The sequence below is a fragment of the Toxotes jaculatrix genome, chromosome 4 (genome assembly GCF_017976425.1).
Source record: "Toxotes jaculatrix isolate fToxJac2 chromosome 4, fToxJac2.pri, whole genome shotgun sequence".
NCBI classification, from domain to species: Eukaryota; Metazoa; Chordata; class Actinopteri; family Toxotidae; genus Toxotes; species Toxotes jaculatrix.
The window spans coordinates 3296253-3317197 of record NC_054397.1 but is presented as its reverse complement, the minus strand read 5'-3'; the positions used below and the strand labels follow the sequence as shown (position 1 = coordinate 3317197).

The 20945-nt window shown below is 40.7% G+C and overlaps 1 protein-coding gene and 1 long non-coding RNA gene across 5 annotated transcripts; one reads left to right on the top strand and one right to left on the bottom strand.

The window, feature by feature from the left end:
* Positions 1 to 679: 679 nt before the first annotated feature.
* On the bottom strand, positions 680 to 6005 carry grap2b (GRB2 related adaptor protein 2b). Of its 3 annotated transcripts, none has more exons than XM_041037149.1 (7): positions 5870 to 6005; positions 5152 to 5239; positions 3799 to 3890; positions 3156 to 3278; positions 2046 to 2208; positions 1721 to 1831; positions 680 to 1244 (listed from the first exon to the last, which is right to left on the bottom strand). In XM_041037149.1, the coding sequence occupies exons 2-7, from the start codon at positions 5227 to 5229 to the stop codon at positions 1056 to 1058; spliced, it is 756 nt and encodes a 251-aa protein (XP_040893083.1). In that variant the 5' UTR covers positions 5230 to 5239; positions 5870 to 6005; the 3' UTR covers positions 680 to 1055. The 3 variants fall into 3 exon arrangements, with proteins under 3 accessions (XP_040893083.1, XP_040893085.1, XP_040893084.1); XM_041037151.1 differs by having other exon boundaries at positions 1721 to 1810; XM_041037150.1 differs by having other exon boundaries at positions 5743 to 5879.
* On the top strand, positions 3235 to 8099 carry LOC121181277. Of its 2 annotated transcripts, XR_005893997.1 has the most exons (4): positions 3274 to 3332; positions 3685 to 3728; positions 5632 to 5729; positions 7287 to 8099. It is a non-coding gene; the product is annotated as an uncharacterized LOC121181277 (long non-coding RNA). The 2 variants fall into 2 exon arrangements; XR_005893998.1 differs by lacking the exon at positions 3685 to 3728 and having other exon boundaries at positions 3235 to 3332.
* The last annotated feature ends 12846 nt before the right edge of the window (positions 8100 to 20945 follow it).

The window sequence follows — 20945 nt, the reverse complement described above, 5'->3', positions numbered from 1 at the left end:
AGATCTGATTTTTTTTGTTGTTGTTTGACACTAAATTGTACTAGAGCTGTTCGCTTACATTTGTTTTTAATAAGCTAAGAAATAAACAAAAACCTTGACCACACATTCTATTAATTCTGCTGCACGTTGTTTGAATTTTCTTGCAGACCATTTACACACCCATCGCCGTACCATTAGGCCTTCAAATATACATTTAATTCAGTGGTATTTTTGTTGTTGTTTTCTTTAATGGAATAATTACATTTCGGATTTTCGCTCAGAATTACCAACTTACAGACGGAACGTGAATGCAGCATGTTTAGCTGGAAAAGGCTGGTTCTGCGGAAACTTAAAGAGCTGTAAGGAGTTTCTGTTTCCCCTGGTTTATTTTATGAGAGCCTTCTCTGTACGTTGAGAAACAGACTCTGGACTCCAACTAAATCCTGAAATATAACTTCTTTTAACTAATGAGGGTGTAGCATATGAATTAATGCATGTGTGCTGCATATATAAACATTTATAGCAAGTAAATTATTGTAATTTGGACCTTAGCATGATTGTTATATCATGTTGTACTAGGAGTGTTGCAGAGCCAAGTGTTAGATCGTCATAATAAAGAGGTATCTGGAAAGTGGAGCCAGAGATAATGTATGAATATTTTTCCTGATTTAAAAAAAAAAAAAAAGTCAACTCTCAATAATAATGCTCATCATCGTTTTATTAAAAATAAAACATTTCAACAAAAGTAGTTATTGTGGTTACATTCATAGCTTGTGTATTGTTGGTTACATTGAGCATAGTTGTGTGGAACATGATCGTGGAATTGGTCTGAGTATTATGTGTTAAAGGTCACTTTAAAAAACTTTATTGGAATCAAATTGATCATGTTTATGATGAAACCCAACATGTAAACATGTAAACATGTAAACTGATAACTCAGTCTACATGTTTATTGAAAACAACTGATATTTTCTTTCACAAGACGCTGAGCCTTCTTCTGCGAGCCAATGCAGGTTTAAGGTTAAGTAGCGAGTACTAGCATAGACATTAGTCATTAAAATAAAGTTACTGTAATATTACATGATGGGTGTGGTGTAGCTGGAGGGGAACAGGCCCGTCTTGCCCCTCAGCTGGCCCCTCCACCAGGCCTGGTCATGGCATTCCAGGACCGTGATGATATCGCCGACGTTGAACTCCAGCTCGTCCGCCTCTTCAGCGTGGAAACGGTACAGAGCTCTGACCTGCAGGGTGGAAGGGGATTTGTGCTGGACACAGAGGAGGACATGGACGATGAGACACAGGCGGACAGACAAGTCTCACCGACCTTTACAGGTTGATCCAAATTCACTTTTTCACCACAATATTACAGCTAAGGTTTAAAGTTTCATTTCTTGTGTGCAGAAATTTCTAGGCAGTGTCATACCTGAATTTAGATGGGCAAAAACTTTGCAGCCTCCAAAGTAATAAATCTTATTATTATAACAACAACATTATTATTATTAATAGTATTATAAAATCTTGCCTAGAGGGGCTTCAGTGACTTAAATCATAATTTGTAGCTGATCACATATTGTCAGTATCCACTAAAAACTTTTCAGATCAGGTAGTTTTCTGTAGCCTACCAACAACAACACACAGTATGTACACACAGTCATTCAGACAGGCAGCTTGCACACACCCATCCGTGTAAGTACACAAAAGCAAAGACGCGTACACAAACACACACCGTATTGTTGAGTACCTGTCGTGGTGCGGGTGTAGGTGGGCGGTTGAACAGTGGAGGAGTGAGAAGAGAAGCAGGGAGAGCTGGAAGACTGTCTGAGCTTCCTCTCTGTGTTTGGGGCATGAAAATCTTCACAGTATATTTAAACTTTGTTAATTTCCTTTGTTTGTCTTCACTGTATTCAGAAAATCATAAACAAAATTACTTATTTACTTTACTTACTTAAACAAAGTCTGTGTTCACACTACAGGTCATTTAGTCCCCATATGTTATTATGACTCTGTAAATTTCTGGTTTGTGTGGAGCTTGTCACTAACTTTATGTTTACATTAGTAGTGCTTACCTGTTCTTGTGTCTCCTGCAGAAATATTTGAGTTTCTTTGGAGACAGAGTTCCTTTTATAATATTCCACCATCTGGTTGAGAGAAGGGAACTTTTCTGACCACAAAAAATACAGCCCTCTCCTGTCCCGTAGCACCTTGAAGTGCTGTACATCTGTTTCTTGTCTACAAGAAAGTGAAAAAGAAACTTGTTTTTGCCACGTATTCCCTCTCATCATGGACCCACAATGTTTACATTATGTCTGTCTATATCTGTATCAAACTACCTCTGTATTACAAACGGGGGAAGCACTGAAGAGCTTAACAATCTCTCTGTTTTTATTAAACAAAGCCACATTTCAACCACCAGCCAGAAAGAAGGAGAGAGGATGTAAATAAGGTGGATTAGAACAGGATGTAAAGGGGAAGAGAAAATGCAAAGGTGATTAGATAGAAAAAAAAAGAAAGAAAGAAAAATAAAGGTGTGGGAGATTAAGGCATAGGAAAGGCAGAGAGGGAGAAGGGAAAGGAAACGAGCACATAGTGCACTGTTAAATGAAAAAAAAAGTAATGTACGATATCAACATGAAATTCTTTCTCTCACTCAGAAGTTTTTGTGCATGCACCTGAGAGCACATGTCCGGATGCATCATCTCAGTGAAGATCGGTGAGTAGGTGAATACAGGTAACACGAAGCTACAGTTTTAGCTGCAACATCCTCCAATCAGTGTTAAACTGTCATAACCAGAAAAGTTTCTCAGACAGAAAGTGTATGTGCAGGAGGAAGTGTTGAGGTCAGAGAGTCATTTATACAAAATGCATACATTTCAGAGTGTGAAACCAGAGCTAAATATGGCTCTTTGTCACCCACACTGATGTGACAGTGACGCAGAATGAAAGAGACATGGAAACATGTTTTAGCTGAGAAGAACAAGACAGGAACGTCACTGAAAGGTATGAGACAAAACAAAGCAAATGTACAGGAAAAGTGAAAAAGATGGATGGTGGACCTTTTAAAGGACATTTTTCCTGCAGTATACAAAGTACACAACTCTCGGCTAGTAGGAAAATCGTAACCAAATTTGAGCTCTTACTATGTCTGCATGCACACACAGACACACAACGGCGTGCACCTGACAGAGATGGAGAAGTCACCCGGGGCTCCCTTCTGGCTGCCGCGTATGACAAAGGCCCCCATGGGCTGTGACATCAGCCTCGTCTGGGCCTCGCTGCGACTGGCTTCTTCCTGGTACCAACTGGAGCCATGGAGGAGGCAGGCAGAACGTGGCAGAGGAGAATAAAGAAGACAGGTGAGGAAACATAAGATGTAAATATGGATCAGGTCTAAAAAAGAGGGTGAAATAAGACTAATTATTTCCTGTTTAAACACAAATGCAGAGGCACACTAAGGTAAAAAATGAATGACATTGATGTAAAAGCTTGTAAACATACTCAGGTAAATATTTATCCGCTCTGCAGGCTGGTGTGTTACAGTCTGTCACATGACTGTTCATTTGTCATGTGATGACAGTTTTTCCACCGTCTTAATCTCACCATTACCAAACAACAGTAAACAACAATAGATTGTTCTTTTAATGATAAGCTCCACCCAAGCAAACCACAACAGAAAGGTCACCTCCTGCAGAAATGTTTTGTTGACAGGAGTTCTGACTGCGATTCTGATTACATCAGATTCCTTGAAAATGGTGAGTTTCTGTCTATTTATCTGTACCTCTGTCTTTCATTTTCTCTCTGGCTTTGTGTGAGGGTGTTTACCTGGGTAGGTGAATGCTGATAAAGTTTTTGGGCACAAACCCTTCAGCCCCACTGCTTTCTGCTCTGTACCAGTTCCCAGTGGTCTGCAAAATCTGACACAGCGGGACATAATCACATAAGACACATTCACATTGAAATTGAAATTAAGTCACGTTGAGAAGGCACAGCAGAAATTAAATTAGAACATAAAGTACAGCCACTGTAGTCTACATTTTTAGCTGCAGAGTGAACTTATCCAATAATGTCAAGCTACTGAATCCCTATCTCATTTATAGGGGCTGTTGCCCTCCTGGTTAATGAGCTGATCTGTTTCTAAGACCATAAACTTGTGGTTTGTGTCTGTGGGGGTGGATGTAGGGTTTGTGAAAAATCCTTTTGAGGCTGAGCGATTTGTTGTATTTTACATTTTTTCTTTTCTCTTTTCTGTTCATGCATTTTCCGGCATTTCTTCACTTTAGCCTGTAAATGTTATTTCTTGCAGTGTGCATTTTAATGTAAAGCACAACGGGTTTACCTATGACTGAAATCACGCTGCCTTGATGTATAAAACCTGACACACTCGCTTTCACAGCAAGCTTACCGAGCTTCTCTGAGCTTTTTCACACCAGGAAAAAAACACACTAGGATTAAAATAAATTGCATTAAAACCTTTGTAAATGTTTGTATTTTTTAAATATACATCATATGTACTATTAAGTCGTATTACACGGTGTAACTTAATGGCACTACTGAAGGATCAGGTCTACAAACGTCACTGTAACTTAAGAGGAAAACTAACACTTTTTTTCCGTGAGTCAGTGGTTTAGAGGTGAGGCAAGGTTAGTCCATCTACATAAAACACAGAACTGTGTTTGCTGACTGTTACTTTACATATTTAGCTTATACTTTCTTCCTGCCTTTGCTATTTACTTTTTACTTTTTGTGATACTTCTGTCAAGAAGCTTTACATGACATGCAGTTTTAACTGTGACTGTTCTGTTACAAATAGAAATCTGACTTAAAATTGAGCAGCAGGATGCAGTTTCACAACCACATTTTCATAACCAGCTGCACAAACTATTTTAAAGCGCGGCAGGGAACAACTTCACGATGATACAAACGACACTGTTGCTCATGCTGTACCGATGCAGCGCACGGCCAGTCAGTCAGTTTACACTAATTTGAATGAAAATGCCTCTGGCACTATATGCACACTCCACATTTGAATTCTTTTTCATACTGAGAGCTATTCATAACTTGTAATGTGTGCACGAGGTTACTGAAAATACAAAGCAGGAACTATGTCTGAGATGAACGGGAGACTGGTGAGAGTGTGTGTGTGTGCTGCACAGTAAGTGTGTGTGTGCTCCATACCTTCAACTGCTCTCCCTTTTTGAAGCTGAGTTCATCATCAGCTGTAGCTTCAAAGTCATACTTGGCTGTAGCCTCCATGGTAAACCACCTAAAAGAGAGGGGAGAAAAAAGTATAAAGGTGTTTTTGTTTTTTTTTTGCTTTCAAACTTTCAAATTGAAAAAAAAAATAAAAAAACCAAAACAGTATATTTGTAGTTTTATTTACCTTGTAATGCAGCCAATTAGTTGATAATCTTATGTAGATAATTAACAGTCAAACAAGATGCCCTAAGATGTCCTACTGTCATTTTGACTGTAATGGCTTTTGGGAAGCTATAAAAAGCAGCACATTTAAAAGGCTGACACTGGTTTAATAAATATTTTCTGCTATCTGTCTCATCCATAAGAACATGTATTCCTCATATTTGCAGGCCAAAAGCACCACAACAAAGAGCTTTAACCTGTCCTCTCCTCTTCATTTTTCTTTCATGCGCATCAAAGAAATGGATTTGACAGAAGAAATCAATAAGCTATCTCAAGCTTCACCTCGACTCTGGCCTCTTTCATGGGAAGTGCGACTGGATCCAGAATGATGATAGGTAGGTACTGTACCTTCACTGCAGTAGGAGGAAAGTCCGTGTTGACAGCTCAGGAAGCAGCAGGCCAGCAAACCATAATTCAAAATGACAATCTTTTGACGTTTGCACCTCACCGGAGAGACAGAAACTGTGTTACTCACCACGTATGTGTTGTTCTTCCTGGGGAGCTGAGATCGTAGGGTTTCAAAGAGAAGTAGCAAACTCCAGCTGCCGTCTCACAGGAAGCACAGTGACATTGCAGCTACTACTGAAACACACTGTGTCGCTGCTGACCAGTTGCACAGTCACATGAGCACATAAATATAGACACAGGTGTAAAGATACACAAAGAGAGATTAGAAATTACAGACACTGCACATGTGGATGGAAACAAATACTTACAGTAAGCAATACGTAAATCTCAGGTAACTGAATAACTGTGAGCCGAGTTTTTTTTTTCCTGTTAAATATACAGTTCACAGATTCAGAAAAGCAGCTGAGTGTTATGGCAAAAGAATCTGACAAAAAAACAAACAAAAAAAACTTCAATCTTCAATTGCCAGCTTCTTCCAAACCTCTAAAAGGAAGTCGAAAAGCATTTTAAAAAGCTAGTAAGTAGACCTTGAGTTGTTTATTTGTTTTGGCAAACCATTGTTTTCAAGGAATAAACTTTCAATTAAAATGAATGATTCTGTCAGTATTCCCTCTGGCATCTATAGCTGTATGTTAAATGCTTCTTCTTCTTCTTCTTCTTCTTCTTTGGTCAGACAGGTTTTTGGGGATTTTTAAATGATGTGGTTTATTTGCCAAAACAAAAGCTTTGAAATGTAAAATCACACCTGACACAGCCCAGTTAGTCTGAAACAAGGAAACAATTAACTGCACTTTCTGAATCACACGTGCCAAGGAAAGCAACACGAGCATGGGAATTACATGCAGTACACCAGTCCCTTCAGCTCTGTGGTTTTCAAAACAGGAAGTTTAATTCCTGTCAACAAACTGAGTTTGTCTTGTGATGATGATGTGGTAATAATTCACTTTTAACAGCTCTTCCGCAGGTTCATCTGTTGTGAAGTTTCCCAGTGCATTCAGTTTCTCAGTCTCTAATATTTGTGATTCGTTACAGAAAATGTGACACAGCGGCTGTAGGCCTATAGAAGATTGTGAAACACGTAGAGCCATCTGTACTGATGGACTGTGTTGATAGATTGATTGATTGCTGTGGACATGCAACTCTTCCACTGTCACTAAACACAGGGGCCCTCCCTCTGCTGTTCACGCTTATGGGTTGTGAGAATGCAACATCAAATTCTTTGGTATTTACATATCATTAACAACCTCTCCTGATCTTTGGACTTAAACAAACTTGTGACAAGAGCTCGGCAGAGTATAAAACTGAAACAAGTACTGACAGGAACCAGGAAAACAGATCATATTTCTCCTGTACTAGCTTCTCCACACTGGCTCCCTGTAAAATCCAGAATAGAATTTAAAATTATGCTCCTCGCCCACAAAACCCTAAATGGCCAGGCACCATTATATCTTGAGGAGCTCATAATATCCTATTATCCCACTTAGAACATTGGTGGGATACTCCCAGAATGCAGGCTTACTTGTGGTTCCTACAGTCTTCAAATGTACAATGGGAGGCAGAGTCTTCAGCTGTCAGGCTCCTCTCCTGCGGAACCATCCACCAGTTTGGGCCTGGGAGGCAAACACCCTCTCCACATTTAAAAGTAGGTTTAAAACTTTCCTGTTTGATAAAGATTATAGTTAGTACTGGGTGATTGCCTAGCTATGCTGCTATAGGCCTAGACCGCTGGGGGACTTTCCCATGATGCACTGAGCTCCTCTCTTCTAATCTCACTCTCCATCTGTTCACATTCATATTTCATTAATGCTTGTTACTAACTTCTCCTGTCGTTCTCTTCAGGTTCATGGCCTCCACAGCTGTAAAGCTTGGATCTGTGTCTGTGGGCCACCCACAGCCCCCATTGTTAGTCCTATAATTAGTCTTATTATTGTTATTATTAGCCTTATTATTATTATGTGGAACCTGCATCGTGACATGTTCTCTTTCCTCATCCTCATGTGCAATCTTCCCCCAGGCTGTTATGCAGTTGAACACTTAAGAAATAACATAAACTTGAGATGTTGCCTATGAAGCAACTGAAGATGCGTTAGAGGCCATGTATGCTGCATCCGGCCATGATTTTAACGCACTTTTTAATCTCTTAAATCAGGATATTTTAACTCAAACATTTCATTTTTACCTTTAAACTTTTTACTTGAATGTTTGTTTTTTGTGGTATTTACTTGTTCGTTGATATCATGTTAGTTTCTTAGCACCATTGTCCCATGAGAAACTCTTGTCATTTGGCTATGTGTGTGCTATACTGTGTGGCTAGAATGCTAAATAAATAAATCAAAATCTGAAATGTCAAATTTAAGGGATGAGTCTTGTTGTAGTAATAATGTTTGCCACATGATGGCAGCAGAGTGTAACAAAAAAACAGTCTGGGATACTGAGATATCTGTTTCTCAGACAGGTTTAGTATGTTGTTCACAGCCGGTTAAGATCATCAACTCACAGCAACCTTTCTGTGTGTCTCACAGATGAGGGGCATGAGATAAGGTTAATGCACTTTTCAAGTGAAAACAGTCATTGGGGTTTCAATGGACCTCAGGTACTGTGAGTGTGATAACACCTGTAGTGTCAAGTAAATGATCAGGAACTGAAATGCAGAATATGGCTGGTGGGGAACGAGGTAAGAAGGCGTAATGTGGGGAAGAAGGAGGAGGTACAGCGTTCTGTAAAAGACATGGCGCGAGGAAAGAAGGGTGTAGAGGTCAGCTATGAAAAGGAATAAGAAAGGAAGGGCTAGACAGAGAGTGCGGGACAAAAAACATGAAGTGTTGGAAGTGTCAGGGTGCAAGCAAATACTGCCACCACGAAGACTCTGTCCCTCTGTCTGTCTCTCCCTCTGATATTCACAGTCAGGCTCAGTGGTCGGTCTTCCATGAATGCTCAGATCTCCGTGCGGTGTTCAGTGGGGATCTGATCATGCGACTTGGCTGAAAAGCAAATGTGATTTGAAAGGAGAGAGAAAAAAAAAAAGCGAAGAAATCTCCAAGCAATCAGTATTCCCACCATGGGAGGGTTGATGAATGGACTCCATGTACCCTCATAGATGTTGCTGTGTTCTTTAACAATACCAAAAGTGTCATTTGCCTCTTGATGGCTGTTGCCAAGGTGACCTACAGCTGTACGTGCATCTATTGTTATGCAGCCTATTATGCAGCATCAGGAAAAACAAAACAGGTACAGGTGTAACCATTCAAATGAAGCACTGTTGTGTGTTTGTGCTTTTGTCTGTGTGCATGACACGCTATTGACTGTGTTTAATGGGCTGAGCCCGTGAAATATCCCATCTAGCTTCTTGACAGAGCTCATAAAACTCTGTTCTAACAGGTGGAAAGGACTCGTATATGGCTCGGTGCAGAGCTGCCATTCTGCATCAATGGGCCCGTTAACTCGGGGCCCGTGTGCGTGACCGTGTGCACGTCGGCGTGCGTTAACACTCTGCGACACTGACAGTTGCATCTTTTAGGTGTCGGGGGATTTCAAACTCCACACAGTGAGTGAGTGTAAATGGAAGAGGGAGAGACTGAAAGCATGACACATGTATTTGTCAACACAGACAGAGATGCATGATAAATATTCTATGTGCAAACACTACATTTCATTCTGTTTACCCAACTCTGCTCGCCTCCCTTCTCCCACCTCTCTGTCCAAGTCTGAAGAAACAGAGGGAATGAAAGCAAGTTCAGATGAAAGGAAAGATTTTGACTTTTGAGTTCTTCTACAAAACAGCACTCTGAAAAATATAAAAACTGAAAAAAAAGAAGTATCCTATGAGGAATTGAAAACAGCAAAACCAACAATAAGTCTCAGCACTGCAAAATTCCTTCTTGCACTCATAAATCTGACAGTGCTGTCCCCAGTAGGAAACCACCTGCACTCCACAGAAAGAAGTCAGATCAGGACCAGTCAAGACAACGTAAACATCCCAAAACTTTTAAAACTGCCCATATTATTACTTTTTTTTTTTTTAAATACACACACATACAATATAAATATTTAATCTGTAATGATCTTTTCAAATTTAAGATTCACAGTGCGTGGGTGCAACAGGCCATGCTGAACTGTAAAGTCTCATATGGATTGGATTTCTTGTTATTCTCCTTTGAGTCCTATTTTCATTTGTTCCCATTTTGGCACATTGGCACCATCACAGTGTGCAGAATTAGATATTAGCAGTGTTTGTTTGCGACATACCCATGGACGTCCAGGCAGCTGGTTTTGCTGGATTACTTTTATTCTGAAGGGAAGTTCTTTTTATACACATTTCTTTTCAATGGACATCAAAGATAATGATATCCTCAGTAAGTGTTTGTCACACTGAATGATATCAATGTGTTTTATGTCTTTGTATTAAGATCATGGCTGAGCTGTGGCTCAGCTTATAATAATTAAGATTAGCCCTAAAGTAAAGGAAATTCTTCAATACGTATTTCCACTGAGTTCTGCTGTGATCTAAGTTTAGGAAACTGTCATCACAACTTTTAGGTTTAAGCTCGATGCACAAAGTTTGACCTTCCAAGCCAGCCATCACAAAAGCCTTCACAGCGCTTTTTGACCAGCACTCAGCCAGAGGACTCAAGCACTGACCCTGCTGAAGCATCCTCGGATGAGGACTGAATTAACTCAAGCTCGACTGGAGGCTGACCCCGACCTCCCTGCGAAACAGGCCTAAGTGAAACGATAATTTTGCCTCAAGAATCAATAAAATACCACGTATTAGTAGGTCTTCCCTGCCACTCAGCGCTCTGGCCTTGTTCTGGACATGATGATGGATAAGAGCTATGTGTCTCTGTCAATGTGAGTCCATACCTCACCTCCATCCACTGGAGTCATACATCACCAGCTCATATCGATGCATCATCCCGCAGAACACTGATGGTGCCTTTGGGTTTAAATGGCTGTGAAATGAATGGCTGTGTCTGGGCTGCAGGGCGGGGTGACACCACAGGAACAGTCCATCAAGTAAAGTGGATTTAAGGTATTGGGAATGCTGGAATATTAGAAGAGGATTTGTTGGGATGAGTCATTTAACAGTAATGCTAACCTGTAATGAACTAAAATTCTTAAATACTGTCAGATATAAATCAAACGTTGATGCTGTTGTATTCAAGGTGTCATGTTGACCTTTTCAGTTCAAAGTTTTAGCCCTGAGTCCGTCAAAAACTTTGCTGCTCTTTGAAACGTAAAATATATGTATGTCAGTTCGCTGTATGGGTCAGACCGCATAAACTGCTCCTCACCATGGCAACAGCTCTCGTGTGTGTCCTGCTATTGCAAACAGTGCTGAAATGACCCTTATTTCAATACCATGCATATTCATCTCATCTGGATGACACACAGGACGGAGACTGGGTCAGCGTGGACGGGGGTGGAGATAAAGGGAGGAGATGAAGGAATAAGGATACTGCACAGGCAAAGACTTGTATAGGAGAAAATGTCCGTGTACACACACACACACACACACACACACACACACACACACACACACACACACACACACACACACACACACACGACCCCCCTGCCAAGCCTGAGAGCTGAATAATTCAACAGAACAGAGGTGCTACTGAGGGCATTGGTGTGTGGATAGTGGCCTGTCAGTTACTCTGTCTGTCATATACTGTATGATAAGTGTAAGTTAATTGTTGTGACTACATTTTTCTGGTTGCATCATGTGCTTTAGTTTTACCTTAAGTCATAATTTTATGGATCATCATGTTAAATTTTGAAAAGAGCAAAATCAGCAACGTGTTAGTCAGTCCCTAATACTACTTTATCTTAAAAAAGGGGTTATAGATCTTTTTCTAAAAAAATGATGAATAATTTCCACAAAAATCACAGCAACACTGTGGTTTTAAGCAAATATTACTTCATAAATAGTGCAATTGTGGGGAGGATGGACTTCTTTAATGCCTATCTCTACTCTTCTTTAGTCTGTTACATTCCTCACCACAGTCAGTTCCTCCTCTCGCTGCTGCCAGTTTTTCTTTTCACTCTGTCAACAGCAAACAGGCGCACCTTTTGATCAGAGCTAAGCTTGTTACCTGTGGGCAAAACTGCTTCACTTGTATAAATCACCATCTGTTTGCCAATTATGTTTTTTTTTTTTCTTTTTCAGGCGATCTGAAGACGTTAGAGCAGCTTTTGGTTTTTACAGTGGGAGACGAGAGACAGCGAATGGCAAGGAATAGAGAGAGAGCAGGGGGAGAAAAAGCAAGAAACTGGAAACAGAAAATGGGAGTGACAGAAGGAGGTTGGGATAAAAGAGGATGAGAGGAAGGCTAAAGAGTTTCGTGCTCGCGAGTGCACAGAAGCCGACGTAATCAATGATCTTGCTTTCTCATAATGTCACTGAGCTATCTACCAATCAGGCAATACACGCTTGACAGATTAGGACTTATTAAGAGTCAGTCTACACTGTTCAAATCATTCAGCATTTACTGCCAGAGCATCAGCCAGACCCAGTACAAACAAACTGGCCCTCACTGTCAGATACAGCTACGCACGTATTCACATAGAGGCAGGAGCACAGGAAATTGGCTTGGAGAGAGTGATCAAAGGGAAACGGCAGCTCTACAAACACACACTATACATATAAAGTTTACTTTTGGGGTAAAGTTATGTTATGAAAGCTTTCCGTGTAAAAACTCACATTTTCGGTCTAAATCATAAAATGGGCCTGGAGAAGAGAAGAGCTCCAATTTTCCACAATTTGTGACACCTACAGTCACATTATCTGCCCAAACGAAACTTTCTCCCGCTGCACATAGCAGCAAGAGAGACCATTACGCAGAGGAAGTTCGACTCTCTGATGATGGTCGTACCATTTCACCACCCCCTCCCCGATACAGAGAGGAAGGAAGGAATGTCAGAGAAGTGCCCACAGCACTCCCCCACTGACATTATATTACCCAATTTTGAGGCAATGAAATCCTACAATTTCCAAATGTTCAAAAATGATGTTGTCTTCTACTTCCACATTCAAATACCAACAGCTAAAGTTGATTAGTACAGCATTAACGCAGTCCTGTTTTGTTTTTTGTTTTTTTGCTTGGGTGTAGTAGGCTGATGAAGACAGTTAAGCACATCAAGTCTCTGCTAGTCATGAAAGAGGAATATGGAGCCAATTTCCAGCCAAACCGCAAACAACAACAAAAACAGTGTTTTAAAAACACTGCATTACACTGATGCACTAACAAACACAGTGTGGTTTGCAAATACAAAACACCAAACAATTCAAAGAAACATTACTCAGGACATTTGTGAGAAAACCCTTAGCACAATGACGGCAGAAAGACTGTGCCAAAAGTCACATTCTAATTTTTTGTTTTTAACTTTGTAAGTCATGCTGCATTTCTTTCTGAAGTGAGATCTATTGATAGATTGATAGGTACATTTTGGATTTGCAAACATTGTTAATGTTTTTTCTGGATCTGCAACCGACACTGTGTTAATGAATCACAGGGAATTTGTAAAACATGATTTGTTTGTTTGTTTGTTGAGTTCTGGCAGGAAATTGACTCCATAAAAGACTTCTAGATGAAAAGAAGCTGATGACAGGGATGATAAAATGGGATTCAATATGAGGAAGATTGATATCAAATACTGAAGGGGGGGTGGCGAAGCTCTGTGACACTACTGATGCTACTCAGCAGGGGTCAGTAGAGCGCTGCAGGCTGCTTAAATATGCAGCTGTTGGACCTGAGAGGAGAAAATGTGTGACCGCAAGCAGACTTTCAATCAACCCAGGGGCAAAGGGGAGAGACATACATAACGACTCGACTCTTACCCTCTCTCTCTCTCTCTCTCTCTCTCTCTCTCTCTCTCTCACACACACACACACACACACAGAGTCAGGTCTTTGATCATAATCCATCTTTTTTCCTATCTCTCACACACTCACTGTGTTGACTTGTGGCTCTTGATGGATGCTTTGAGTAAACCACCTCTGAACAGGTGAAGAGATTCTCACTGAGCTAAACAACCAGTCCATCAGAGGCTCACTGGTCATCAGTGGACTGAGAAGCTCAGCGCTACCGGTGCTACTTGGTGTTACACTCCAGGTAGCACTGCTCAGCTGACTATGAACCAAAGATGTCAGACGTATCCAACATCACACTGTGTAAAAACACAAAAGCAATGCTTTACGGATTCAATTTTAGTTTCCGTTTTTGGGGGTTAGCATCATCAGTTTTATGCGAAATCGTATCTTACGTTCCTTCACTCACCCTTCTTCAGATCCTCCCACTCCTGTATCCATTAGCCTTCTCTCTACATGCTCAGCTAGTCATGTTTTGTATGTTGGTCTGCACAGTCCGGGTCATACGGTTGCCCTTGTTTGCCAGGGGCACCAGATGGTAGGTCCGCAGGAGTTGGCCTGCCCACGGTAGGCCTCCATCCCCCCATCATACGGCGCCGACACCCACCCTAAGAATTGCTCTGCTCCACCGTGCCAGTGTGTATTTCAGTCATCCCAATGTTTCACAAATATTGCTTTACATCTCCAATATGCTTTGAGTGTATCCTAAGAGATATGTTAATAAAGGCAAAGAAGCCTCAAAACACACTTCTCTTTAAACCAAAATATTTCTTTATGGACAAATAACATCAAACAAGTCACTACCAAGATAGAAATAACAGTGAAATCAGTTATTAAGATGAACTTTTTTATGAGAAAAATATTTCTTTTGTATTTATGACTTCAGTATGGTCTCAATCAATCTATAGTTTCTGATTTTGATTGGAACACTTTTAGTTTCTAGTTCCAAAGTACAGTTTGTACACTTGTCTGACTGAAACAGAGATAAGCGAGGTAACATTAAAGCTTATCATGTTGGTATCAGTGCTGAAAATCATAAAACTCAAGTATCAGATCGGCACCAGTACCAAAAAGTTCAAACGTTACCCAGCCGTCTTCATAACTGAAGAAAAGAAGATAGAAAGGGATTAACAATCAAAGCGTTGGTCGGCAAGAATGAGTAAGAAGATCCTAAAATGATTTACACTGAGATTATCTGTGACTGAAGGGCCCAAATCTGTGACAGCATCATGCATGCAGAGGTGATATGATCGCCAGTGTCTGGGTTTGAGGTGTAGTGATATAATGACTGCTCTGCTCCGTGAAATGATCTGTTCAGTTTACGACCACAGCAGCAGCAGCAGCAGCAGCTGTGAACATGCCAGCAAATGTCACCATCACTTGTCTCAACCACGTCCTGTCTATTTTAACTCCCATCCTTAACCTCCCTTTAGATAGCTAGATTGCCAGAGATGACAAGAAATTACAGAGCAGACGAGTGCAGACTGTTAAATGTCAAGAGAGACAGAGAAGGAGGGGTGAGAGAGGAAGGGAGGAAGAAAGAGAAAGAGTAAGAGTAAGAGGAGTGAGGGGAGTGAGGTGACGGGTTGGGGGTGAAAAGATGAGAAAAGCATATATGAGGAGGAGACAGGTAGAAGAATGGAGGGTGAGAGGAGAAAGTTTCTGTGTGTTTGTGTGTGTGTTTGAGTGGTTGACATTTGAGCCGGGACCAGATTGGTGCTTGGAGCTCAGTCCCTTCGCTTCAGGCTCTGTGTCAGCTCATTTACAGCACTGAGAGACGGGAGAAAGAGAGGGCGAGAAGGCTGAAAGACAGACAGCGAAAGGTTAGCAGATAAGAGTAGAGAATTTCTGTGGACAGAGGGACGCAGCCAGAAAGTTACTTTAGTTATTTCTTTAAAAACACTGAAAAACGAGGTGTTGAAAGAACAGAGAAGGGGAATATTTTTTTTTAATCAATTAAAATATTCTGAATGCAAAATGTATTTTTCCTCAAAAAACAGCAGCAGGGACAACTGGTTTTGGAGAAAACTGACAGATTGTCTTTGAACTGCATTGTCCTTCTGAAACAAAAGTAGTGGCCTTTTCGTTATGAAAATGAGAGACATCGCTTTGAAGCCTCATGGGAAAAATCCAATTGCTATTCATCCCAAATGGCAATAAGAAGTAATGGCTTCGATTCTGTTGACTTCAATGGTCAGAATCCTCTAATGTGCCATCAGTAAACTGCCCAAAGCATGCTCATGCTTGGTCCAGCTGTTCTTTGATTATTTATGTCATATCATTATATCATATCATTTCAAGCAAATTTACTATTCAGTATTTACTGGAAACTATTCGAACAAAGACTCAAAGATCTGCGTTCTTCTTACACCGAACTGCTGCTGCTGAAAACCTGCCAACAATAAAGTCTTTCAGAAACAACATCCTGCCATATATGTGCTGGTGTAGCTTCAGCACGTGGCCATTTACATGGTCTTTACACTGAAGCAGAAAGGGAGAAAGATAAGTGCAGTGAACATGAGGCTCCGTAGCCTTGTTTTGTGCACACTGTCAGCCCTGTGCGCTCATTTGCTGGTCTTTGCACTTACTCATTGGCCATTAAAATATAATCACAAGCACAAAAGAGCATAAGTCTCCCCGCTTACTGACAGAGAGACAGACATTTCGATATACACTGTGAGTTTTTCAGGAGAGCTCAGAGGCCTGCAGCTTCCCTGGAGCTCTCGGATGATGAGGCAGCTCTCTCTGCCATCACAACCCAGTCAGAGGCCACTAATCTGAGCTACACAGCCAGGGAGCAGGCCTTGGGGTAGGTCCAGCTCCTCCAAACTGGACAAAGAGAAGCAGAGTGTGTTCATTCTAATGCAGATATTCACTTATTTTTCTTTTTTTATGTGTGTGTGTGTGTGTGTTTTCTTTAACAATATCCTGCACATGTGCCATGATGAATAATGCATGTGCCAACCCACAGATGTTTGGCTGTCAGCTCACATGTGTACTGTATAATATGTATGTTGACAGGTGTTCAATGACAAATGAAAGTGTGTGGACGGACACACACACACACACATACACGGGAGGAGTGCTGAGCTATTGGCTGGCAGTCAGTAAAAATGCGGTGCTGCTGAGTGAAGAGCAACCTCACCACTTGGCCCGCCAGCATTGCTGCAAAGCACCATTTAACTGTGTGTGTTCAAGTGTGTGTGTGTGAGTGTCTCTGTGTTTGTTCGTGCACGTGCACGTTGCGTGTGTGCGTGTGTCCAGGTAGGCCAACTCTGTAGGTGTTGATGAGTCTGCAGTTGGCAGGACTTTGTGAAGCTACATGTCATGTATCTGTGTGGGCAAAATTCTGAACAAGCGTCCATTTAAGCATCACAGTGTGTTGAGTGTGTCTTGTTGATCCATCTATCCGTCTAAATACAGAAGATAACAAGAATTATAAGCTGTCACATGGAGGGAGGCTGGCTAATCCACCTCGCCCACAACAATAAAAATATATAAGACATAAATACACAAGAGGAACACTGCATATTCTTGACATCAGTAAAATGATTATCTGCCTCACTGATACATTATCATATTATCATAACTGCTCGGCAGCAACGACTGAGCTCTAAAGCAGCAAAGCACTCGCCCATCAGACCTCTCGTCTGCTTTGAATGGCTGTGTGGTTTCCCCCAAGTAATCTGTCACAAATCACGGACAGAAGTCTTTGAGCACATACACAGACAAACACGAATATCTTGTGTTTTAAGGCTCAGAACCCAGAAATTTGTGAAGCATTCTCAGTTGATTTTAAACCTCTAATGTTTCCTGCCTACACGTACTTTATCTGCCTCACAGCAGAACACTTTTTAAGGGGTCAGTTATAAAGTAGGTTTTGTTTGTAATTTGGGTGAACAGACTCTTTAAGAGGAAGTTTTGTAAATGACACAGCCCACATTCAAGACTAATATTAACAAACAGATTTATACTGGCTTGTCAGCGTTAAGAAAACATGGTCAGAGATGAAAACATGGTCTCACTCAACAGCTGCAGAGGGTCACTAAAATGTGATCTGAATCCTGCCTCAGTCTATCTTGCCAATGACTTTCAGAGTCTTGTGAGGTCTTGTGAGGTCTTGATGGTTTTAGATATTATTCTACCCAAATTAACATTTCTGACAGACATGTAAAAAATCAGAAGTGATGGTATCCAAATGGGGGATCTAAAGACATTTAACCCCTCTTCAGGGTCTTTAATATGACTGAGATCTCTACTGCAACAAGACCAGTAACCTGCTGCCATTGACCTAATAATCCTACATATTCTGCCTGTATTTCTTAAATTGCAAATAAATAAATAAATAAATAAAATAAAATAAATGTAACTGACTAGTAATTTTGACAAGTAATAAGTGGCTGTGTTTTAATCCTCATGGGCAGACAGTCCTAACCCACTCGTATGCTGACCCCTCCCCAAAAAAAAGACAAGGCTCCAGAGGAACACACAGACAGATGGACGAAGAACAGACACACACTCACACAGTCACACAGACAAACATGTACCATCAGGGCCTGGAGAGCTTCAGGGAGATGCATGAGTCTCACATTTAATTATCCACCTGATGGTCTCTTCATAGTGTCATTACAGACGAGAGGAGGGAGACAGAGCGGAAGGAACAGGGAGCAGGACGCAGGCGCGAGTTTCAAGCTTTTGCCTCTTGTGATGATCAGTATGTTAAATAAAGTGTGGGAAATGCTTATTGTGACACTAATATTATACATCCACTGTAGCCCACGCACCCGTGTGCGGTCGATTCATCTCTTCTTCTCCTCTTTTCTCAACTCCTTCTTCTTCGTCGTCGTCGCTAAGGAAGTTGGCGTTCTTGATGTTTGTTGTTTATGGCCTTGCAATCAGTCCAGTTGTTATCAAAATCAGTCAATCAACCAATCAATCAATCAATCTTTCCACCCTCCACTTTTTTTAATTTACACTGGCGTCTTCAAGAAACTCCTGCAATATAAAAGCTGTTTTGGAAATGGATCGAGCCACGAAACGTTTTTCAGATCGAAGAAGTTAGCAAGCTAACTATCCGGCAAGCTAACTATCCGGCAACCGTCGAGCAGAGAGGAAACTACGCAAGGTCGAAGAAGTAAGTAAGTAAACAATATATACATACTTTTATAGTTATATATTTTATGTGATGTGTATTATCTTCGGAGGTTAACGGGGTGGGCAGCTACTTTGCAGAAATAGCTAAAGGCCTGAAAACGCTATGAACCACTAGCTACCTACACCTGAGGTGGTTAGCATAAAAATATAGCTATATAGCTAATATTTAGCCTAAAAGTGCATTAATCCAACTAGCTCCTGTGCAGATTTGAAGTCTCGCTGTCGCTTTTTTTTTGTTTTGTGAGAACTATTTTACTCCACTGTACATTACAAAGTTTTACTTTAAGCTCACTTTATAAGTGTAGTTCTACTACTCACAGAAAATAAGGTGTTTATGCAAAAATATGCTCAAAAGCTTGTGTTAGCCAAGCGTATCATTCTGGAAAAAAAATGAATGCATAATTAAGGCAAGGTTGGACCAACTGCAAACTAAATAACCTACTTCTTATACTTGTGACAAAGTTTAAAAATGTATTAGTGCAGTATCTTTGTACCTGCAGAGCTCAGAGGTCTGTCAGTGGTCATGTACACAGTACCATGTATTAGCTTCCTCTCTGAAGCATAGTTACATGCAAATACTTTAAAATGAGACATTAACCCTTTTCCATAACTCTTCCTTTTTACAGAAATGTCTGTTGAAATTTGTTCTCTGTCTTTCTTGCACAAATTGTTGTTTTTGTTTGTTTTATGCTTTTATATAATGTCTGTCGTCGCTGTGGTGCTTCTTCGCTGCCTTCTTTCTCTGTCTTTGTAGAGCTGTGTACCTCAGTGTGTCTTTTCATTTCTTCCCTTCGCTGCATATTGATGGGCGGATTAGAGATTAGAACGATGTAGGGTGATGATGGGAAAAGAAGGAAGGAATGATGAAAGAGAAACGATATGTTACAGCTAAGTCCAAGTCTTAGATTATCAGTAAACATGATATCACAGGACGTCCCTGAAAAGTAATATTTCAGTAGGATCCCTTTTGTGGCAGTTCATTAGGGGAATTTCTTATTTAAATACTGCACCTGTGAGATGTGAATCATTTCTAATTATATGAGGTTTTTTAAGGTCAGAGAAAATCTTCTTTCATTTCTTTCTCTCTAATTCCTTTTCCTCTTTTCCTCTCATCTCCCACTGCCTTCTGTCCTCCACAGCTTAAATAATACAGACAGAATAGACAGTGGGAGTGAGGACGACTACCAAAACTACCTTATACCATAATTTCATGTGTCTTCCGGCAGCTTTTATTCTTCACCTGCTTAACCATTACACAAGAAGTTTCAGACCAAATATCTGTCTTGCTTCTCTGTGCCAGGAATAGTACATAATGGTGCTCTACATTGTGGTTTGAGTGCAGTCTTTAAGAGTGATGGCTGACCTTTTTTTTTCTCTTTTTTTTTTTCCCTGTGGGACTTAATCGTCCTCGTGGTGGTCATTGATTTTCAGTCAAAACAGCATTGGTAGTTTGGTTGTTTTTTTTGACTGATCACTTCATGTGAAGTGAATCTCATTTGTACTGTGTCGAGGAAAAGAGATCTCAGCGTGGTTTGGAAAACGTAAATAAGAGTGGTGCAACATGTTAAGTGCCAAAAAAGGTCACAACATTAGCAAGTAATTTGTTGTGATAGATCTGAATTGTTGCCATAAACCTCACCGGTGTGTAGTGTTTAACCCATCAGACCTCATTCCAGTTTCTTTCCTTTTTTTTTTTTTTGGGTTGTGACATGAATATGCGCATTTGTTGAACACAGTTTACTTCTACATCAAGGTCACCCTGACGCAGAACCACGAATGGAGTTCAAATGGAGCACGAACAGGCTCATCTGCAAAGATGCCCCTGCTGAGGCTGTTCAATGGCACATCAAACGAGCAACGGTCAACATCTGTCAACATGGACTGTGCTGCACCGTTCTAGGTAGAAAAAAAAATCCCTCTCAGTTACATAAACTCGTGTTAAATTTAATTTTTTTTTATTTTTATTCTTCTACTGTACACCACTATACTTAAAACTTTCAGACTGACAGCAGCCCCACAGTCACTAGGTGACATGGTGACCTAGTGGAGGACAAACTGCAGCTAGTCCTTATACTTTGAGGACGTTTTCCCAGGGGGCCTTTCTTTATGTGTGGTCAGC